The sequence below is a fragment of the Chroicocephalus ridibundus genome, chromosome 1 (genome assembly GCF_963924245.1).
Source record: "Chroicocephalus ridibundus chromosome 1, bChrRid1.1, whole genome shotgun sequence".
In the NCBI taxonomy this organism is placed as follows: domain Eukaryota; kingdom Metazoa; phylum Chordata; class Aves; order Charadriiformes; family Laridae; genus Chroicocephalus; species Chroicocephalus ridibundus.
Genome location: NC_086284.1, coordinates 68,871,182 through 68,893,955, shown reverse-complemented (window position 1 = coordinate 68,893,955; position 22,774 = coordinate 68,871,182). Strand labels below are relative to the sequence as shown.

At 42.2% G+C, this 22,774-nt stretch overlaps 1 protein-coding gene across 1 annotated transcript in view; it reads left to right on the top strand.

Moving 5' to 3' along the window:
* Positions 1-22,774, top strand: part of GAS6 (growth arrest specific 6) — a 43,032-nt gene that overhangs the window by 6,468 nt on the left and 13,790 nt on the right. The window contains exons 3-10 of the mRNA XM_063338373.1: positions 9,084-9,108; positions 9,905-9,967; positions 14,892-15,014; positions 16,518-16,637; positions 18,139-18,264; positions 19,419-19,540; positions 20,523-20,641; positions 21,035-21,224. Coding sequence (XP_063194443.1) covers positions 9,084-9,108; positions 9,905-9,967; positions 14,892-15,014; positions 16,518-16,637; positions 18,139-18,264; positions 19,419-19,540; positions 20,523-20,641; positions 21,035-21,224 — 888 coding nt within the window. The remainder of the gene's footprint in view (positions 1-9,083; positions 9,109-9,904; positions 9,968-14,891; positions 15,015-16,517; positions 16,638-18,138; positions 18,265-19,418; positions 19,541-20,522; positions 20,642-21,034; positions 21,225-22,774) is intronic.

Below are 22,774 nucleotides of genomic sequence, written 5' to 3'. Positions count from 1 at the left end.
TGTGAGCACCAGTTGGTCTCCCTTCTCTTTCTTCCTTCTCCCTGTAGTTTTCTCATAAAGGAAACACAGAATGGGAGAGTCGTACCAAATTCCAGTGGGTCTAACTGATCTGGAAGGCAAGCAGATTGGGACGGTGGAACCGGAGGCATCTGTCTACTTGGTGGCACAGACACGGCGTTTGTGGTGGTGGAGTTCAGTAGCAGGAAGGTGACAAAAATACTCCTGCCTGCCTTAGAAGGCAGGTCGTACATTTATTAGCTAAATGCTGCTTTATCAAAAGTTATTGAGAAGGGTGAGCAAAGTTTGCTGTTGGTGGAAGCAGACACAGCTCCATCAACTGCTGGACTCATACCTGCCTGATCTTCATCTGTTGCCACTCGTGTGAGTTTAGCCCAGAAGCTCAGAGCAGACCTGGAAATACTGAAACACCGCATCCCAAAAGTAATACACGCGAAACCTCCTGTGCAGAGGGAGGGAAGGAACAAGAGGACACAAAAGTGGCGAATATACACTAGGGGTGCTGTTTGAAGATAGGATGGAAAAAGATGCCAAGAATGGCAAATTGAAGATTTAGGTCAAGAAGGAAGATAATGAAAAAAGCAGATAAAGTTAATAAGTCAGGTTTTTTAGAGGAATACAATAGGTTTTAATAAATACGTGCAAGGGGGAAAAAAGCCAATTAAAAATGAAGAAAATTGTTTTGTGACTAAGGGGTCGTTTAATTTTCTTTTTAAATTAAAAAAGGCGGAGCAGCCTCCTGGGAGTTAAAACAGAGTTTGTTAGTACAGCTGCAGGAGAATCAGGTAAGAGAAACATTGAATCTGTATAAACTGGCAGTTGTGGTTCATGTGTGCTCCAGACTCTATGTGAACTTAATGAATTACAAGCAATTACTTTCCAGGAAGTATGAAGCACAAGAATGGAATCAGCATCAGAGATTTAGAAGAAACTGAGAATGGGGATAGCAAGGGAGCTGCAGACAGCACGGCTGCTCTGGAGACTGTGGGACGCAGAGCTGGGGTATGAAGAGAGGAAAACTTTGGGGCAGGACAGTTACTAAAGAAGCAGCAAAAATGTTCATTATCTCTTACTTCAGTCCCCAGTCAAGTAATTCAGCAAGTGCTAAATGGCTAAAACCACGGCGATTTGAAAACAGAACCACTGGAAAGGGGGGGAACAGATTCTAGCAGTTTACTTCTCCTCCACTCACATTATGATCTTTTCAGGTTTTGGTTTCACATTTGGCAGCTCATCTGATCTAGTTGGTGTAGGCAACCCCTTTGCCTATTCTGTTCACACTGCCTGCACAGCAATTTGTGTAACTGCATGGACCGATTTAAGGAAATGACCTAAAAAAAAAGTGGTCTGGAGAGGAAAATGATCATTTTGCAGCTGGATCAGTTCCCTGGCCCAGGTCACAACACACCTTCACAAAGGGTTGCGCCAACACATTGCAAATGACAGCGTAGGTTTAGGATGGGAAGGCCAGGTGCCAGGGGAGAAGCAGAAAGGGTCGTCACAGCTCATGCTGTCGAAGGAGTGAATGAATAACCAAGCCTTGGAGAATCTAACTGAGGTTTTTCAGCAGGTCTCCCTTCCAGATCTGTACCTTTATCACTGTTTTGTTATGACCCTTTGTTTTAGAGGCTTTTCACACACGCACGTGTCTGTGGGGAGGTTCCCATATTTATTTGTGTTCTTCCTGTTCCTTTGAGCATCAGTAGTGGAACCCAGAGGAAGAGCAAAGATGGAAAGTAAGGAGGATACGCAGGGAGGGGGACAAGTGTTGGTGTTGTCTTCACTCTGCATGCCTGCCAGGACAGAAGGGTGCATAAATGAAGAGGTGAAAGGAGAATGGGTCGTGATTGCACTGTACGAAATCACGTGCATCTGGAGAGCTACCATGTTTGGCCAACTCCTGGAACAGAGAATCCTAGTTCAATTCCAGAAAGCGTTTAGGACAGGAACAGAAAAGCAAAAGTTACTTAGTTATTAAAATAATGAACAGGGAAGTATGAGAACAGATTCTCTCACAAAGGCCAAGTGTTGTCTCAGATGTCACTTCCCTGTTCCTCACTTGCCGGTTCTCTCTAAGGCCAAATCCAGCGATGCCTTAAAGTGGCTGTTCCTGTGAGTTGCAACCTCTGCAGGTAAACAAAATCCTAAGAAACACTATAATTAGATTACAGGAAGGAGAAAAATACAGTATTACGTCACTTCAGTGGATAAAATGTTACAGAGCCTGTAAGAGAGATCATAAACATTTAAATCACGTTGGATGGGATATATCGTCTATTTTAAATATGGCTTAAATAATTGCAGAGTAATGGTATAATATAGGATGTTGAAGGAAGACAACCTTTCATTTATGCTAGGTGTTTTGTCAGATGCCGCTTTGCTTAATTTGACTGAAGTTTCTCAGTGAGTGTTAGTTTAACCACACGTACAAATATCGTGACTATTGCAACAAGTAAGGATTCAGACAAGCAACAATGAGTGAAGATGTGTTATCAAATTGGGATCCTCTTTTCCAGCTGCACATTAATACAGCTGGAGGGAAAGTAGCCTTTCAATCCTGAAGCAGTGGAGGAAACCTCGAGGCATTCCTGATTGGGTTGTGTCAAGAATGACTTAAAAGCACATGCAACCAACTGACTGGAATCACTCTAAAAATGATTTTTGTTGGAATATTTGGCCCTTGGCACCAGTTACATCCATTTCACACCGTTACTGTCCAATCAAACCCCGCCTCAGGCTGCATACAGAAATCATCTCTGTGTGCCCCCTGCATCTTCACAAATGTGAAGTATCTGTGTTTTGCTTGGCTGTGACATACAGGAACTTTTTTTTTTTTTCTTCTTTTCTTCCCTTTCATGACTTCTTTTACTGTTATTGTGCATTCTGATCATTGGTGGGTTCTTCCTCATTGCAGAGCAACATCTTTTGCTGAAGTGGCACCTCAGTAAGCTGTTGGGAAATAGTCCTGCCCCTCAGAAAGGGGCAAGGGAAGCTATGACAGTAGGTGGTTTTTGTTTCCAGACTTCTGGATTCTGCAGAGATGCCGAGTCTCTGTGAAATGTGTGATACTGGAGCGTGTGGTCTTGAATGCTTCTTGTTGGGAAAGATCAACAACGTGGTGGAAGGGGCAGTCACAGTCTCTGTGCACCAGAATAGCTGGGACAGTGGGAAGTGAATACTTGGCAAATGGACACAAAATCTAAAAGCTGCCCTAAGCAGCTGTAACTTTGGTGTCAGGAGATGAGACTTGGAGGCTGCTTTTGGACTGTAACATGGCCTGCTTGCTTCTCTAAAGCCTCACTTGCCAAATTGTGGAGAGAACTTCTCTTTGCCCCTTGCATGGAGAATGCAGATCTCCCCAAACCTAAATAGGAAGCAAATTAACCTGGCTGAGTTTAGGGTTCCTCACAATGAGAAGGAAAGTTTGTGCAAGCAACATGGCATTGATTTGAGCATAACTTCTGTAACTATAGGTTCTACATATTTAAAATTCTGAATTGCAGGACTGTTTAATTATGTTGTATGGGAAGAAGGCCTAAACATTCAGCATGAGATTTGCTATGCCTCAAAAGCCTAGGGCTGAGTTTTAAAAAATGCAGAGAGAGTTTAAAAAACTCATAAATGCGTTTAAAAAAACGCATTAATGAGATTTGCATTCTCAGGTTATAACAGTTAACAACTGTCAAACACTAAGTTATAGCCAATTATGGCTGGGAGTGGCCATTTCTTTGCAAGGACAGTGCAGGCCTGCAGTGTGGAAACATGGAACGTTTATAAACGAGGAGGTCAGGCCATGCCCAAGGCAAACATTCTGTCCTGAAGGAAAGAGGAAAAGGGAGAGTGATTATATGGAAATGAGAAAAAGGGCATTATGTGGGATCTGTTGCTGTTCTCTAAGAGGTAACTAGGTAACTAAGAAAGTGCATTTTAGACATTACCATTGCTAATACAAGTCTGAGAGATCCTCCAGTGTTAGCAGTGCTGCAGTCACAGAATCGCAGTATCACAGGGTGGTTGAGGTTGGCAGGTATCTCTGGAGGTCATCTGGTCCAAACCCCCTGCTCAGGCAGGGCCAACGGTGGCCAGTTGCCCAAGACCATGAACAGTCCTTCTGTAAGGAGGATAAACTACTAAACCTATCAGATGATAAACTATATTTATCTGCTGCCACTACAGCTCAAACCTGATTTTGAGTAGACTCGGTGCTGATCAGGCTTACCTGACCTAGTACTCCAGCGAAACAAACAGAAGCAGTTGGCAGGCCCTTTTGGCTGAGATTTCCAGTGCTGCCAATGACTTTTAGCAACAGCGAGAACATTTTCCTGGTGTAGACGGGGTCATTGTTATTTTTTCAGAAGGGATATTTTTATACAGTGACTCATGTTAACGCCTGTTCTGATTTGGTGTTCCTCTATCTTCTCTAAACATGCAGCAGGACTAATGCATACCCAGTATAATTTCACTAACTTCTGGATTTTACCATTAAGGGAGAGTTTGGCCCTAGAGTAGAAAATAGATGGTGACCCCAGTCACATTGTAGGTTTCCTTTGGCAGGGAAGCTGGCATAGGTACTCCTGCCCCTTCAACTCCACAGCCCTGCCATGAATTCTTACCTTCTCCTGGGTTGTTTCAATGCAGGGTATTGTGGGGGTGGCTCCACTGTTCTTAACTATTTCACTGCAACCATTAACATTTGGAAATAAAAACAAGTATAAAAATGAACAACCTAGAGTTTGGGGGGGGGGGGGGAGTTTATTGGTGTTGGTTTTTTGAGGACAGTTTTAAATGTATGCTCTCTTTTCATGTTATATACCCACACTAAGTGTTATAGTGCCTGTGTTATAAGGGTAGGAATAAGCTCTGGATGTAGGTGGGAGAGGAACTTCTTAGCCCCGTGAAAAAGTATTTGGTGTCACTCTACCCTAAAATAAAAGCATGGACTCCTAGGTCTTGCACTACTGTTGTGGAAACCAATAATTGTGTTTAATGCATCGAAGGACTTGCTTCTAGCATGTACGTGTGTTCGTGTGGACGGGGTGAGGGCTGTAGAGCTTAAATCTTTTCTGTTAAAGCACGGCTCTGTCTCCTGGACAGCAAGGGAAAGGTCTCTGGAACCGAGCTGGAGGGATTGGCCTCATGCCGTACTTTCCACTTCACTGAAAGGTCGGAGAGTTGCAGATGTGAGGCATTTCCCAGCCTCTCCTATTTCTCCCTCTTTACCTGAGATCTCTGCTGAGCTGTACTTCTGGTGGCACGTGACATGTGGTGTGTAACTCATACTCATGCAGTCTGCAGGCTGTGGGTGTCCTGATGCCAGGCCCTTGACAACTGAAGCTTCTGGCGTCCCAGTCGTACTGCTTCATATGTGGGAATCAGTCAGACAGAAAGCGTGTTGGGTCACAAGAAACAGGGGTGCAAATACATTAAGATTTTCTTGGTAGGAGCAGGCACAGAGGTTGGAACTGTTGGAACTACATTTGTGAAGGTTGGTCCCTTGTGGAGGCTGGTGCTTCTGGCAAGGTGTTGTCTTCCTTTTGCATGCACTGGGACATGACTACTGGACAGATGGGTTAGAAAGCTTCGTGAGGTCAGTGTCTGTACAACAGATTATCCAAAGGATGTTTATGTCCAATATGCATTTGTTTATAGCTTTTTGTTTTAAAAAGCCCATTGCTCCTGCTTTTATTTTCAGCAGTAATTAGGAAAGCAAATCCAAAGGGGAAAGGCTGACAGCATTCAATTGTTGACTTCTTTTACTGGAGTCCAAGCTGAAAATTTAACACTTACTATAATTCTGTGCTGAGTTTTGCAACCACAGTGGTCACAGTTAAATAACCTCCTGAATTTTGATCCTGTGGGTACCGAGTGGCTTTGTGGATGGTGAGGTGTTTGGTGAGCCTGAAATTGAAGGTGACTAGTTGACAAATCAGCAAAGTAGTGACAGGGAATCTTTGCTAACTCCTTGTTAGCAAGCCTCAAAGCACTTCCCTTGGCATTTTTATTGGATCCTGAAAATACAACTGAAGACTTCTGGTGGAGGGAAGATGAGTCTCAGACTTTCAACAGGGACCTGACCCTGTCTAGGGTTTTCATCTTCCCTGACATCTGTGGGTCATTAAGACTCAGTACAGCACAGAAGACTGGAAAGGGGTTGTAGAGTTGAGCGCTCACACACAAGAAATAATGCATGTCTGGCTATTTTTCTCTACGGCTTAGGCAAAACTTGAATTTTTAACTGGGAAAACTTCTCATCAGTGGTTTTTGAAAAGGGACTGCTACTTTCACTTAGAGCAAGTTCCTTTACTCAAGGTGGAAGATCATTTGTCCTTCATTTTTGATTAATCTTTTGGCTGAATGGAAATACATCGTCACTGTATTTCCAGAAGCCTGTTGTAAGGAAAATTGATTACGGACAAAAATGAAAAGTTAATCATACAAGAATGAGTAATGTTAGAACCTGTGATGGCGTTGCTTTGTTTTAGAATGGTATTATCATCAGGTCCTCTAGACCTGGAGAGGTGCTACTGATCAGCAGGTAGTTTTGTATAACATACGTAAATGAGGAAAAAAGGGAAAGAAGGGTTAAATTTCTATTATTAGCCTTCTGTTAAAATCACTTACCTCTGTTGTGTACCTTGTGAAATGGAGCTTGTGGTGATACAGTGTCTTGGAGTTTCACTCTTCTGCTTTTCAGCTGGCATTGAATCAATATACAGTCATTTTGCGTTTGGAAGGTTATTTGTGGAATGAAAATAACTAGTTGCTTTAATCTTTCATTCAAAAGTAAACTCTAGACAACTTTTCTGGCATTCAACTCATTCATCAGAGGTCAAGGAGAAAATTAAGTTTTATGCCTTTGCCATCACTGATTTGGAGTAATTAGGCTCGTGGCCATGAATATGAAATCTCCTATTTCTTGTCCTGTGAGTGCAGAAAAAGTTGTTCTTGCCAGTGTCTAAATTATCCTGTTGGTGGTTAAACACATCTGCACATTCTTGTGACGTATATTGAATAAAGGGGACATAATGAAAAAGATGTTTGGAATATTTCATCACATGCCGTTATCTTTTTCTCAAGTGCTGGCGGAAGTTCAGTTTGTGGTTATAGCACAGCTGGACACTCATCTGAATACTTAGACTGTTTAGATTTAGTTTTATTTTGACTGTGTGTTTTTGGCTTATCTTTTCCAAAACTAAACCTTAAAAAAAAAAAAAAGAAAGAGGGAGAGAGTGAATTCTGAGCTCCACACTCAGTTTGTTAACCCAAAGAGTTGTTCAACCTCAAAAGATACCAAACCTGTTACCCTCAGGTCAGAACTGGAAATTAGAGTAAGTGTAAGCTACTTCTGCTTCCTTATTGATGCTCTTGTGATTTAGACTGAATATTTACATGGTGCATGTCAGTAACTGGAGCTTATTTGCCAGAAGCGATTGATTTTTCTGGAGGATGACAGCAATGCAAAACTTTTAGTTTATATGACCTTGTCAACCAATTGGTTGCATTAGACAGTCCAGGTCAAATTGAATCACGGTGTGTGCCTGTCTCTGTTGTATTCACATGTCTGTACATATGCATGAGCTTATCCAAACATCTGTAATAAGAGGAGAAAATAGAACAGTTTCAAATCCTGCACCAAGATAGACCAAATTAATTTTGTAGAATAGATATTTACTGTCCCAATCTCACTGCAGATAGTGTTATATGAAAGTTGCTTATGTTGCATGAAAAAGATTTACACTATGCATATGCTTTCATAATTAGCTGAGAAATGGTTTATTTTAACAAAAAAAAATAGGCACTGATACAATCCACAAGTTTTCCCTCATTGCACACCCTAACTACAATTTTAACAGCACTTGAACTGGTGACTTACACATTATGAAATCCAGTATGAAGTGAAGTTGGAAAGAAATGCTTTTTCCTGGCCATGAATTTTTGTATTTTTTTAAGAACGTGGTTTAATGATCAGCTTATGCCAATCTGTATTTTCCTGCTGTTTCTCTGTGTTGCTGCAAGCAATTATGTGACTGGCAAGGCCTCACCAGGCTGAATATTTTTCTGACATGCAAGCTTAGATCCACATCACATCAGCAAAGTGCTGCCCTTGCCGCATGCCTACACTTTGTTGATGCACGGTAGGGAACAGTAACACGTGGTTGTGCACTGTGAGAGGAGTGGGAGTGCCTTTTGCAGTCCAGTTTTAGGTCAATGAAAGTCAATTTTCCCCTCACTTGCAAACTTTCAGCCTTCACTTCTTTGAGTGGGCAGTCTCCATGATGTGATGGAGTGGGTGGTATGGCAATGGATGCTGCTTGTAAGTTGTAGGGTGCTCACTGTAAGATGAAAAGGTACCATTTTAGTGCTTATGGTGTTAGGGTGCTGCCTGTGTCCTACATCAGCAGAAGGCCTTCAAGGAGGCACTGGGTGACTAAATATTTCTGTACTTTCCCTCTGGGGTTTTGTCCCTAGATTTCTCTTCCTTCCCCTACCTCATGCCACCATCAGCACCTTTACCTCTTGGGTAAGTAAGTGGCTTCACGCTCATCCACTGCCACTTACCAGGTCAGCTGTCATCAAAAAATACCTTCAGACTGGAGCTACTGTTTCTTTCCTTTTCTAAAGTCAAAATCCATGTATGATACTGTGCTGCTTCTGGCTCTGAATAAGAAGAAATGAGGATCATAGAGTCACAGAATGGTTCAGGTTGGAAGGGACCTTAAAGACTATCTAGTTCCAACCCCCTGCCATGGGCAGGGACACCTCCCACTAGACCAGGCTGCTCAAAGCCCCATCCAGCCTGGCCTTGAACACTTCCAGGGATGGGGCAGCCACAAATTCCCTGGGCAACCTGTGCCAGTGTCTCACCACCCCCACAGGAAAGAATTTCTTCCTAATATCTAATCTAAATCTCCCCTCTTTCAGTTTAGAACTGATGTTGATGTTTAGACCTTGTTAAACAACTGCGTGCAAGACCACCAAGCTAACAGCAGCTCTTAAATAGCATGAAAATAGAAGCAAATATTGTTCAATAAATCTTTGCCTTTTTTTTTTTTTCCCTCCTACAGGAGTATTTTTACCCGAAATACTTGGGTGAGTTGCAGCTTTTACTTTCCCTTTGTGGCAGTGCTGGTATGTGGTGCCTGACACTGGAGCTTGTCACAGCTGAAGTCTCTGCTAAGGAAAGTGATGGAAATCTGATTGCAGTAAACACGCATTTCTAACTTTTAAGATAGACTGTACGGTCCTTATGTGATTTTGAGGTGTGTTTTTTAGTTGCGTATAGATTTGCCTGCAGAGATCCTTTATATGTTTTCCGCATGTTAAATATTGTTGCATTTATATCTGTAGCTTGCATCATTAGTAAATAATTTGAAGTCTTCTACCTTTTTCCCTTTTTAATTAACTTAGCTATTAACTAATCTTATTTTTAAAAAAAAGTGCCTCCACTGATTGAACCACTGTCTTATTCTATTGACTGTATCATAGTCATGGTATCATATTGTTTTCTATTTGTGTTTAATATGTAGTACTTAATATCGCAAATGCCAACAGTCTGAGAAAACTCCATGTGCTTTTTAGATTTTTTTTAAAGAGATTTAGTAGGTTAAATTTGAGTAGTTACTGACATGCTTTTAGAATCGTAGTAGCATCTGGTTAAGTGATCATCCTCTTTGGATGGTTTATAACTCTACTGTACATCAGAGCTAAAAAATTTTAATGAACTGAAGAATTTTAAGGCATCTGGTAGATTATAATATTGCATAGATTTTGCATCCACCCTCCAAATCCTTGCTTAATATATCAGCAGGATAGATATCATTTACTTGCTTTGAACAGCTGCCATATCATCATTATAATAATGACAATTTCATTTTCTGTTCTTCAGCTTGTATTCAGAAATATGGGTCACCGTATACAAGAAGTCCAGATTTCCTTACATGCGTTCATAGTAAGCATTTTTGTTTTGTCTATTGTAGTTACATGTTCTCTCATGTTACCTGAAGGAGAGGAATCAGCTCAGCCATCTCCACTTTTTGTTATTATTTTAGTACTGGGCTTCCTATTCTCTAGGCTTGAGGCTCCATATCGCTTGTCCTATCTGAGTAGCAAAACAAGACCTTTTCCCTTTTAGAACCTATTGCCACCTCGCTGTCATCTTTCAGTGCTTTGGTATTTTTTGATGCAAGACGTTTCCTTCCCACCAGTTTCCCAAGGTCTGAATAATCTGAGAAGCAAGAGGGACAAGAAATAGGATTTACCAGAAAGTTGTACGCTATGCTTGGCCTTTCATTTTCTTTTTTCTTGAATGCTAACTTTGGCTCACCCCTGTTCAGGAACGTTACAAAAAGCTTGAAGTCAAACCCAGGCTTGTGTCGGGCTTCTGACAACTTTACCTAAGCAGATCAGTTTCACGCATCGTGTGACTGTGCTTTAAGTATTGCAACCTTTAAAAATTCAAATCAATTTGGAAGTCAAACTGATACCTGTGTAGAAGGGGAAGGGCTGTTTGTTCATCACTAACACTAGAGATCAGAATTTAATGAACTCTTCTAATACCTTTCCAGTTCCTCCTTGAATCTTAGCAGTGCTAGAGATATAAGGCTGCATAAAAATTCTAAATATGTTCTGGGAGCAGATCAATTCAAATGGGGAGAAAATCACATGTATGTATATTTATTTTCATTTTTACCCCCGTGGTTCAGTCTCTTACTGTGATCAAGTTTGATTAGTTGTGTGTTCGTACCAGTGCTACCAAAGCACTGAATGTAGTTGAGCTTTCACGTTTATAAACTGCGTTACAGCAACCTTTTTTGAAGAGTGAATGCCAAGGTTAATAACTGGTATAGAATCATAGAATCTTCATGGTTGGAAAGGACCTTTGAGATCATCGAGTCCAACCATACACACACACAAAAAAACCCCCCAAAACCAACAACCTACAATCTGTGCCCTTCAGACCATGCCCTGAAGTGCCAAATCTAGACGTTTCTTAAACACCTCTAGGGTTGGTGACTCAACCACCTCCCTGGGCAGGCTGTTCCAGTGCCTGACCACTCTTTCAGTAAAGTAATTCTTCCTAATGTCTAATCTAAACCCCCCCTGCCGCAGCTTCAGACCATTTCCTCTGGTCCTGTCATTATTCGCCTGGGAGAAGAGGCCAACACCCACCTCTCTCCAACCTCCTTTCAGGTAGTTGTAGAGGGCAATGAGGTCTCCCCTCAGCCTCCTCTTCTCCAAGCTAAACATGCCCAGCTCCCTCAGCCTCTCCTCATATGACTTGGGACCTCAAGGACCTGCCCTGATACAATGGAGCGGTATCACTTGCCGATGTGAGAGTCCTCTGAACTGGGAGCTGTGGTGCCCACATTGGCTGCGGTATGCCAGCTAGTTCATGGTGGGACCTGAGGCTGAAGGCTTCCTTTTGCTCACGTGGGTGGCACGCAAAGAGGCAGGAGTTCCTGCTGAAATAGGAGTCAACTGGGAATGCTTGTTCCAAACAGCTAATAGTGTTTTAGAAATGCAAGTCTAAAGGATAGTGATGAAAAAATCTGAAAAAATAAAAGCTGAATAATTGTTTATAGGGATTTTTGCCCATTGCAGATGCAGTGGTATGGAAAACAAATGATAATATTTTCCCCCATTAAAATATTAAAGTATTTTTAAATGGCTGAGTTTTGGCTAGCCATTGTCAATTCACAGGAGATGTAACGGAGAAGGAGCCTGAAACGCGCTTGGAAGAATGACAGGCTTTGTGCTTGGCCAATTTCAGTGTGCCTCTTAATTTTTCACAGATGCTGCCAAAAGACTATGTAGCTCTGTGGAGTTGTGCCTGCAAGACACATTTAAATTTTGTTTCTTAGCAGTCTTTCTCCTCTCAGAACAAGGTAGTGGAAGGCTCTTTTAATCTGGCATACAAAGACATTGCACAACCTAAGGGCTGGAGGGTGATTAACTAGGCTAGTTTGTACTAGAAATAAGGTACAAATTTTAACTGTGACGGTGATTAGACAGCTTAGCAGGGTACTTGAGGATTCTTTATTTCATAAGATCTTTAGATGATGGTTACAGGTAGGATTCAGCTCCGGATTCAGAGAGGTGGATGCAGGTGTTTCCAGCACAGGTGCCTACACGAGCAGTATTCCCATCACAGTTAATCTGCACTCCATGGTTCTAGAGGGTTCCACTGCTCAAACTGCGTCTGCTCTGGGGAGAACTGAATCACTCTATGCACTCCGTTTATTGTACTCACTAGATCTCCACTGGCTGCAATGAGAATTTAAGACAATTGCTTTGCAGATAGATGTTTGCCTTACACATAGATAGATACCTGTACTTTTGTCTGCAGATCTGGTTCTTTTTCCAAAAAAGATACTATAGGTCAGCTAGGAATCAGGGATTTGGTTCTCTAAGAGTTTGGAAAGCTGTACAGGATTTGCTTGGAACAAAGTTGCATGTAGCCTTAAAAAACACAATGGGATTTTTGTTAGGTCGCGTCTGCTTTTTAATAGTGAGTATCATAATCTTCAGAACCTAGAATTTTCCCAGTGTATTTTTAATTTGCACTGGTTTGTGAATATCAAAAAATAAATTCATGGTATAATGAACTGGAAGCAGCAGTCAGTGTACAAGGTAAAGTCTTGTTTCCATACCAACTTCAGAAATGGAACTGGTAGTTCTGTTCTCTGTCTGCATTTATGAGCCATATATGTGCTATCAGACATAGCTCAAAGCACACAAAAAGGTCACGCTCTTCCTTACTTTTAATACCTTTACTAAAATCTGTCATGTAAATGAATGAAATCAAAAGCTTGCATTGCATTGTCTTGCAATGGTTTAAATCAGGAGCACCTTCTATGAAGTTGGCAGAATTACACAGCTGTGAGGCCACCAGGAGATTATAAAGCTGTGTCTCGTGTTTTCAGACTCTCATGATAAGAGGAGCAAGCTATCGGTACAGTGTTGGCGTGATGGAAATGTTCGTGGTTGTTCCTGCCATTTACCAGGGGTTGTGATAGGATGGTATTCTGCTGGGCAGTGTTATTTCCATGTGGCTCTGCAAGGCACATCAGAATCCCTTTTGAAGGAAAGAATCAAGCTTGAGGATACACCAGATAAGTCATGCATTACCCTGTTGACTTGTTTTGCTTATCATCAAGTGACTTTGAAAACGTTGTCAGGTCTGAGAGGCTTAGTTTGTGCGGCTTCAAAAAACCAGACTTGGCTTACTATACCTAAACGATTCTGTTTACTGTATCCAAATTCTGGCCTGCCCACGAAAGGAAACATGCTGATCAGAGCTGCTCTGTTGTGGCTCTTCTCTGCTTTAACCTGGCCTCTCCTTCCTCAACTCCTCCACCTCCCGCAGTGTGTCGACTCGGCAGTGATTTATCGGGAGGTATTCTGGCAGGTGGATGTTCAGACAGCCTGTGTGGCTGTCTTTTCTTTCATTTGGCCTGGCTTCTACCTCGGCTGTGGCTTTGCCCCATCTCTGCAGAGCTGGAGTGGTGAGGGAGAAAGATAATTAGGCCTTGTTTGCAGTGAGTGGATGGTTATTTCTGTGAGACTCTCGATTGCGTACCCATGCTTTTCCTGTAGAGTTTTCCCATTCACTAGCTTCTGAGAATCAAGGTGAAATAGTGAAAATCAGCGTTTCTTTGGCCAAGTCACACTCCTTTCCTTATCTGCCCTCTGGCTCTGTCCTCCCTTGTCCACGATGGAACGCCTTGCTGAGGATCAAGATAAATGCTTATCTTCTCAACGGCATAGCCCTAGCTAGAGGCTGAAGCTGTCCTGGTTACAGAGGAGGAAAGTGAGACACTGCCTGGAACCAATATGTTTTGGCTCCATTGCGATATGTGGAGATATGTGATCCTTTGTGACCTTTTATAGAGCTCCTTTCTTCGCTTCATCTGTTTTGTCCTGCTTGATTCAGCCCAATATATTTAATGACAGTCATTGCCAATCATCTGCTGATTTCTGGCATTTGTTAGTCCTCTTCAGAACAACAGTGGAATCTTTATTATAAATATATGCATAGTGGACATGTATGTTTGTCATAGTTTTTGTACTTGCACTAGACAGTCCTTATGTCTAAAGCTCAATTAAATACCCTACAGAGAAAGGCGTGGTGAAAACTTTTATATTGTACAATGCGATAAATGTAAAGAAATAGGAAATTAATACTGCATGGTAATCTGAATAAACTGCAACACTGGGTGCATCTAACTTCAATCGTCAGGTAGTTCAGTTGGCCCCATAGGAACGTTGTGCTGTCTGTAAACTGTATTAGTGCTTGGCTACTGTTATGCTGTTAACACATTGGTATTTCTTTTTTGTTTTTATTCTTTGTAATAGAAAAGCCTAAGTTGTACAGGTTCTGACCAGAATTTCAGATATAAACGTTTGCTAGCAATGAATCTATTAGCCCTGGTTGTTCCTCCTGGTTGTTAGTCCTCAGTTGATCTAGCAAAAGTAATTGAAAAGAGTACCCATTCTTCCTTGAGTACTTTAGTTGCCACCTGCTTTCTATTTTCTTCAGAATTAGGGAGAATAGAATTAACTGTCTTTACAATGAGCTACTTGGAGTTGTTTATTTCAGGAAGTGCCCTTCAGATACGGGGGTGGATCTTACTCCCTTTTGCAATGAAATTAATTCCACTGCATGTGCTCTGCAAAATTCCGGAGGCAGCTTATTTGGCATGTGAGCACTAAGAATTAGCTTCCAGTTTTACCAGGTGTGAGTATTTCTGATAGTGATTCCTCATTACTGTTTAAGCTTCTTGACTTTTAACAAGAGTGAAACACATGGTTGTCAGTGACTTCAGCATGTTGTTCTGTTTTGTTTTGGTTTTTTTATTCCTTACATAAATCAGATTTGCCAAACCAGTGTTCTCCTGATCCTTGTCACAAAGAAGGGACCGTCAAATGTGAAGATCTCAAGGGGGACTTCTATTGTGAATGCAAGCATGGCTGGCAGGGAAAAACGTGTGAAAAAGGTAATTGGGTTTCATTAGCTTTCATACCTGTAACAAAGATATACCGGGTTTTGCTAGATCCTCAAACGGTCAGTGGTACTACGCTGCACAATTCAAAAGTCACAAAACTGAACCTGGACTACACACCATGCATGTTGTACCCTTCTCAGAATCAGGTAACTCTTTCACATCAATGTTCTTTATGTGACTTTAATGGATCGCAGCTTGGTCTTGGCAAGATAATCAAAAAAGTTACACTCCAAGCTCCTGCCCCACCTCTCTGAAAGGGGCAGCAGAAACAGAGCTGTGGTGGCTTTTCAAGCAGACCTGCCTCAAACTGCTGCCGTGAACCCTGATGTGACAGACCACCGACTGCAGAGCCAGTGACGTTCGGCAGGCAAGCTGGGGTCTGACTCTGATGATGCACCAGCTGATTAAATTAGTCTGTTAAAGGCTCCCTGCTAGTAGGACCTTGTTCCACTTCCACCCCACTGTGTATTTCCACCAACTCCAAAGACAATACTCAGGCAGAAATTATTTGTTCAAGAAGTTCCAGGCCCCAAGGGGGCTTTCTAAATTCCTTTGTGAAATAGTGAAGTTATCTTCCCTCCTCATGTTTTCTGATGTCTTTTTTAATTCTGCCTGCAAGGCTTCCTGTCAGGGCCACTTCTTTTCTGCCTGCCAATACTAAGTAATTGCCAGAAATCTCATTCAGCCAGTCCAGAATTGTGGCAACCAAGACAGCAGGAGATCCAAAGCCTCTCCTTCTGATGTAAATATTGTGGGGAGATTATAGGATCACACACAAGCAGCTTATTTAAGCATTTGAGACAGTTGTCTGATCAGTATACAGTCAGCTTTGAGAGCTCAGCAACTGATCAGTCTGAAGCATATCCCCTCTTTTTCTTATAAAATGCCATGAAATATGCTGTTCTACCCGTCAGCTAGCTCTAGAGTCCCGTATAAACAAGCAGGACATAATGAGCAGGTAGGGCACATCAGGGGTGAAATCCAGGCTCTACTGAATTTAATAGGCTTTTGCTGCTAACTTCAGCGGAGCACCGTTTATCTCTCAGTGCTCAATAGCTGTGAACTTAAAACTTTTTGTGTTCTCGTGAGTTCTGTAGTAGTGAGGACATATTGTTCTTGTTTTATTTAAAGCTTTCATCCTGAACTTACTGGTCATAGTATAATTTTAGAAGTTAGTTGTGATACAAAATATGTTAGTTAGTTTGCTTCTGCAAACAAACTTCACCTGCACAGTGACGAAAGGTACTCTTCTGCATTCTCAGAGCTGCGAAGGAGATAGTTACAGTTCCTTCTCTGTCCTTTTTTTTTATTTAATGAACTTGAGCTAATGTACTTGTGTTTGAATGAAATCTTTGTACTTTTTGTAATCATAGTGTTGCAGCTGTAATAGAGTTTCTTGTTTGGTCTTTCTCCTTCCCAGCTCCTGTCCCACTCTCACTCTCCGGACTATTTACGGAGGTGGAAAGCTGACTGTAACACTTTCTTTTGATGCAGATATTGATGAATGCAGAGCGCAGAACGGCGGCTGTAACCAGCTCTGCCTCAACAAGCTAGGCAGCTACCGCTGCTCCTGCTACAGTGGTTTCGCTCTTAAAGACAGCAAAACATGCGAAGGTAAGCTTTGCTGGGTCTCTCCGTTTGCTTCAGCGGATGCTTAGTGACTTGTGACTGTATTTGAGAGACGGGAGGCACCGAGCAGCCCTGGTCTACTCCCTAGCCCAGCAGAGACATGCTGGTGGCTCCTGTCAGCTGCGCTCTGCTGGGGCTGTACTGGGTGCTCCGGCCAGCACTCACACCGTGCTGCTCTCCAGTATCGTCAGCCAGGCGTGATTCACAGAGGATTTGTGGCTTGGATTGTGCTAAATTGGTTTAGCTGATCAGTCCTGATACCCTGACATTGAGAAGAGGAAGGGCCGGCCAGATGTGTTGTTACCATTCTTTCCAGGCTCACGGTGTCGTAGTGTATGAGCCGTTTGTTTTTCTTTTGTGTGTTTCTTATTTTAAGTTGTTTTTCTGAATTTGGATATGTGCAGCAGCTAATGAATTCAGATAGATACAGATGGATAAGTTCACTGCAACCGAATATTAATAGCTGTAGAAAGGCCGTAGTGAAGGTTGGCAGCTGTTTTACATAGCATCTGAGAAGAGAGATGAGGATCTGAAGTATCTGATTGAAACAGTGGAATGAATTTACATAACCAAAACTTAAGCAACTAAGGTTTTAAAAGTGTTAAGAAACTGCGTGCTGAGACACAGACTCATTAATGATCACAGGCGGCTGTTAAAATTATGCGTATCTCATGAAAAACCAGGCAAGTGTGTGTATGTACCTCTTACAGATCGATGTGACAACATAGTTCTAAACGGTTTGCATACCTGATCTGAACAACATATTAGTGCTGCCCGCAAAAAGACAAAGAGCAGGATTTTATTTCTGTGTCACTTCCACTGTTTAAAGCGATGACTATATAGATTACACGGTATTCCTTTCTAATGGGAGCAGCTGCTTAGAAGAGCCAACTTCCCTTTTGAATGGTGCCTTTCCTCTGGTGCCAGCTGGCATGGACGGGTGGACGGTGAGGGGGCTCACAGTTAAATTTGTTTTTGTATGTACGTATATTTGTATAACGTGCTACCAGAGCACTGTGAATGTAGCGTATAAGCATAGGCGTGAAAAAGGGTAGTTTGCTTGTCTGAGGAAGGAGAACAGAAATCTGTGATGCTCCACAGGCTGCGTGTTCCTTCTGTGTTTTGTTAAAAATCACACTGTTTTTCCTTGTTGCTGCTTTTTAACCCAGTTTCAGCCCCCAGAAGGGAGTGGGTTTTTTTGGTTTTGTAGGAGCTATTTTGTTTTACAGTTCTTCTCCTGGCTCACTTTGCATTGTTTTTTGCAATAGTGGTTAATGGCTTAAAGAAAGAAACAACAACTGGTTTTGAAAGCCTGAAGTCACTTCTCACAGCTAACCCTAAAGGTAGATTCTTAAAGACACAGTTTTTTCAGTTACCAAAAATAATAGAGGGATCATTTGACCCTGAGCCCGCTCCAGTGTGCAAACAGTGAAGTCAAATGATTATACTCATCTGAAGGAATGTTGTTTAATTGCTTGTCTTGCAGACATAGATGAATGCACAGCATCAAGAGACATCTGTGGAGAAGCTCATTGTAAAAATTTAATAAGCTCATATGAATGTGTTTGTGATGCAGGCTACAAGTACGACAACGTGAGAAAGACTTGTCAGGGTAAGCTCATGAAATAACATCATGTTAGCATTTATTACACGATTTACAGCTATAAAAACCCAGAAGTTTAATTTCAGGCTTCGGTAAAAGCCCTTTCTTTTTTTTTTTCTTTTTTTTTTTTTTTTAAATCTTGCTCACACACTGGACTTCTCTTCCCTTTCCCTAGTTGTCAGTGAGTTTGCAGTTTGTGCTCATCTTTGAGTTCATCTAGTTTGCTGTCATCTTCGATGACTTGAGTGAAGCTGTACGAGCCAGAGTACTGAGACTTCTTGAATTTGTTACAAGTACAAGATCTGGTGGAAGCTCAGAAGCATCTGTGCATGTTGCTGTCTCTCTTTGTAGGACAAGAAAAGTTACAGAGCAGTAGCTGTTATTCTTTCAAAACCTGTCTTGGGGTATTACTCTGAACTAGGAGCTTAATATGCATTGGAACCACGCACGGTTCTGCTGGCTACACTGCCTGCAAGCTTTCTCAACAGAGTAAGTTTTGAAAGTATTCCAAAACTAGCATTGTTCCCTGCCTTTTGTCTGTTAACGTAATGACTTGAATCACACGCCAACCAGCCCTACTGGGCTCTAAGTGTTTATCTCTGCCTGAAGAGATCCCTGTGGGCTGTTGTGATTTGCCTTCCTCCATTTGTTTGCGAAGCGGATAAAAACAAGCTGAAGGTTACAAAAAAAGAAAAGAAAAGAATGAATGAGAAACTCAGCTTTTACTTGTCTGTTGAGGATCCAGCTGCTGAGTAGCAATGAAGCGAGCAGTCCCTGAGTTGAAGGAGCGGGAGGCAGTCAGCACAGGCGTAGCAGAAGGGGCCTGAAGGGAGGAAGTCTTGTCTAGAAGTTAAAGCCCAGGGCTTGGAACCAGCAGACAAATGAGCTGAGCTCTGCTTCCAGCCTTCCCACTGACTCGCTGTGTATCTCTGGGCAGCTGGAATCTGTCTGTGAAAAATAGGTTTGTGCAGATGCTAATTCTAACTCTTCCCTCCTGTAAAGATGTGGCATAGGGTAAGTACTGGCTGCGGAGCGCTTGGGCACGCTCAAATGAAAGGTGCTACAAAACAGCACTGATAACGTGTTTTTTTTCCCCCAGATGATTCACGTTTGAACAAACTCAATTGCTGTTTTCTCCTCTCTCCTCTGCTGGTTTTGTGTAGATATAAATGAATGTGAAGAAAAACTCTGTGAACAGACCTGTGTCAACTCGCCAGGGAGTTATACCTGTCATTGCGATGGCAGAGGGGGAGTGAAACTTTCCCGGGACATGAATACATGTGAGGTATGTTAGTCTTTGTTTCCGTAACTGCCAAACAGACCTTTACTTTACATTGCAATTAAGAATAACTGATGAAGCTCTGGACCAAAGCCATTTGAGCCAAGCGACCAGCAGGAGGGAATCATATTGGCAAGGCCATGTGAGCTGGGGACAGTAGCTCTCCTGCAAAGAAGGGTCTCGTTAGCCTTTTTGGGAGGAAGTTCATTCAGAGTCTCTGTTCTCACGCTCCTCCTGTCCCCATTCCAAAAAGAGCATGCCAGTGATAGCCCTGCCAGCCCTCTGTTTGGCTGTGTGTTACCTCTGGCTGCACAAGCTTTTCTGAGATAGATCCCAGAGTGAAGGTCTCAGGGCATATGGTGTAGGTTACGGACCAGCACTTGCACACTTTCATCCTCCAGGCTTTTGAGGTGGATGAGTTTCAGTGGCACTTGCTGCCTCTGCAGAAAACAGCCAACAGCAAGTTCTTAGCACATCTTTTCTTGCAGGCGCAACGTTGCAGCAGAATACCTTATGAGCATGAGTTCATTTTGCAACAGGAAAACATTCCTCCAAGGCGGATAGGAGGGAGGAGGGAAGGAAAGAGGAAATGTTCTCAGTACCAAAACAACTGTAGTTTGAGAGTGTAAACATTAAAGTACCACGGCCTGCCATATGTATAGCAACTACAGGAGGACTGAAAAAAGGCGAGACTTAGGTTAGATATTAGGAAGAAATTTTTCACCATGAGGGTGGTGAGGCAGTGGAATAGGTTGCCCAGGGAGGTTGTGGATGCCCCATCCCTGGAAGTGTTCAAGGCCAGGCTGGATGGGGCTCTGGTCTAGTGGGAGCAACCCCATGGCAGGGGATTGAAACAAGATGATCTTTAAGGTCCCTTCCAACCTAAACCATTCTGTGATTCTATGAGAAAAGAAGAGGAGGCATACTTTCTCATTCTCTTTCTGCTGCATGAGGAGAATAAGCACTCAAAAATGTGTTTTGATTATAGAACATAATTCCATGTGTGCCTTTTGCTGTTGGAAAAAGTATTAAATCCTTGTACCTGGGGAGGATGTTCAGTGGCACTCCTGTTATCAGGCTGCGCTTCAAAAGGAAACAACTGACGAGGTGAGGACTATTCAGAACTATAGTTGAAGGCGTTGTCTGGCTTCAATGCATGCAATGGAGTTAAGTCATTACAATAACAACTATTCCTACGATCATCTTTGTTTGGATTATGGAGTCCTCTAACATGAAACATTATCCAAACCAGTAATAGAGGAAGGCAGCCTTGACCGCAGAGCTCCTAAGATAATTACTGAAGTCCAATAATGTATTCTTTACTCTTGACGCTATTTTAAAATCCGTCTTCACAGTTTAAGTCTTTAAGGAGTGCATTAAAAGCTAGTATGTTTTAACGGAGCTTTGTAACTGCTAGAATTGATGCTATCTGTAGGGAAAGTACTCTGTGGTTTTTGAACTCTGCATAACTAATTTATTTCTTGGCACCTGTGCGGTCAGACTTGTGGCCGAGTTCGACTTTAGAACCTTTGATCCTGAAGGTATCCTTTTCTTTGCTGGAGGCCGTCAAGACAGCACATGGGTAGTCTTGGCTTTGCGCAAAGGACGGTTAGAGCTGCAGCTGAAATACAACGGGATAGGCCGCGTGACCAGCAGCGGACCGCTCATCAACCACGGCATGTGGCAAACGGTGAGTCCAGGCCACTGCTGGGATCTTACCCTGTCTTGGCTTGCTCCTGGTGGGCTCTGTCAAGTGCAGCTGGACTTTGTGTATTCTTTGTGTTTTTGAGAAGATGCTTTTCCAACCTATCCGTTCAATGCAAGCCAGTACCTTATATATCCTAAGGTGAGAATAGGGTATGTTTCCTCAGAAAATGAATTATACTTTTTATCCATTGTAAACTAGGATGGGTCAATAATTTGTACAACACTAGTCTGACTAGAGCAGACGCACTGCCTCTGGGATGCAGCAGCGCTAGTATGACTTTATGTTAGTTCGAGAAGATGCCTTCTGGGTGAGGGTTGGAAGAGAGTTAAGAGGGAAGGAACTCAGGAGCTGTTCTCTTAATGAAGTTTACAAGGGTGGTTTGTTTGATGTATGGTGTATGTGGTTGTTTTTGTTTATTCATCTGTTTGTTTAGTCACAGGGCTCATTGTCTGTAGCATCTCTGATGCTTTTTTAAACTCCTCAGGCTTGTTTATATAAAAAATATTCCATTTCCCTTGTAAAGATATTGGAGTCTATTAGAAATTAAGTGGATCTCTGCTTACTAATAATATAATCCCAGCAATCTCACAAGATGATGCGCTGCATCTTGGAGCTTGTAAAGCTTCATGTTCTTGATGCTCTCTCAGAACATCTTTTGGTGGTTCAGGAAGCATTATGGGTGTTGCTACTTGTGACAGGATGAGGAAAAGCATCCCGTACTATGATCTACACTAGATTAGCAATTTATATTCATTTTATCTTACTTAATTAGATCTTTTGACTTGTAAGTTGATGTGTCTCTTGGGGAGTGGGTGGGAAGTTCTCAGCTAACTCGCATATATATTGGTAACTGTGAATAATTTTCTGGTTTAAATTTTTTAGTGTAAAAATTTCAGAATTATTCATTAAAGAAAAAAGCAAGGTGGAAAAATTTTGTTTCTAATGAATAAATAAAGAAGTCCTTGAGTGCATTCACTGGCAACTATTGACATTTGGTAATGTTTCCAGTAGTTAAGGTGATGTTTAGTTCAGTTCTTTTACTGTCACTGAAACAATTCTAGATTCCAAATGGAGAGCTGTAGAGGTTCAGCAAAGCTGTAGATAAAATGTATGACATGCTGTATCTTTACAGGTAGGAATAACCTAAATTACTAAATTTGTTGTAAGATTTGTTCTGCTAATTTGTAACATGCCAAGAAATATGCTTGACTAACCTGATCACCTTCTATGACAAGGTGATCTGCTTAGTAGATGAGGGAAAGGCTGTGGATGTTGTCTGCCTAGATTTTAGTAAAGCCTTTGACACCACTTCCCACAGCGTTCTTCTAGAGAAACTGCCTATGGCTGGATGGGAGTACTCTTTGCTGGGTAAAAAACTGGCTGGAGACACAGGCCCAAAGAGTGGTCGTGAATGGAGTTAAATCCAGTTGGTGGCTGGTCGCAAGTGGTGTTTCCCAGGGCTCAGTATTGGGCCAGTTCTGTTTCACATCTTTATCAATGATGTGGACGAGGAGATTGAGTGCACTCTCAGT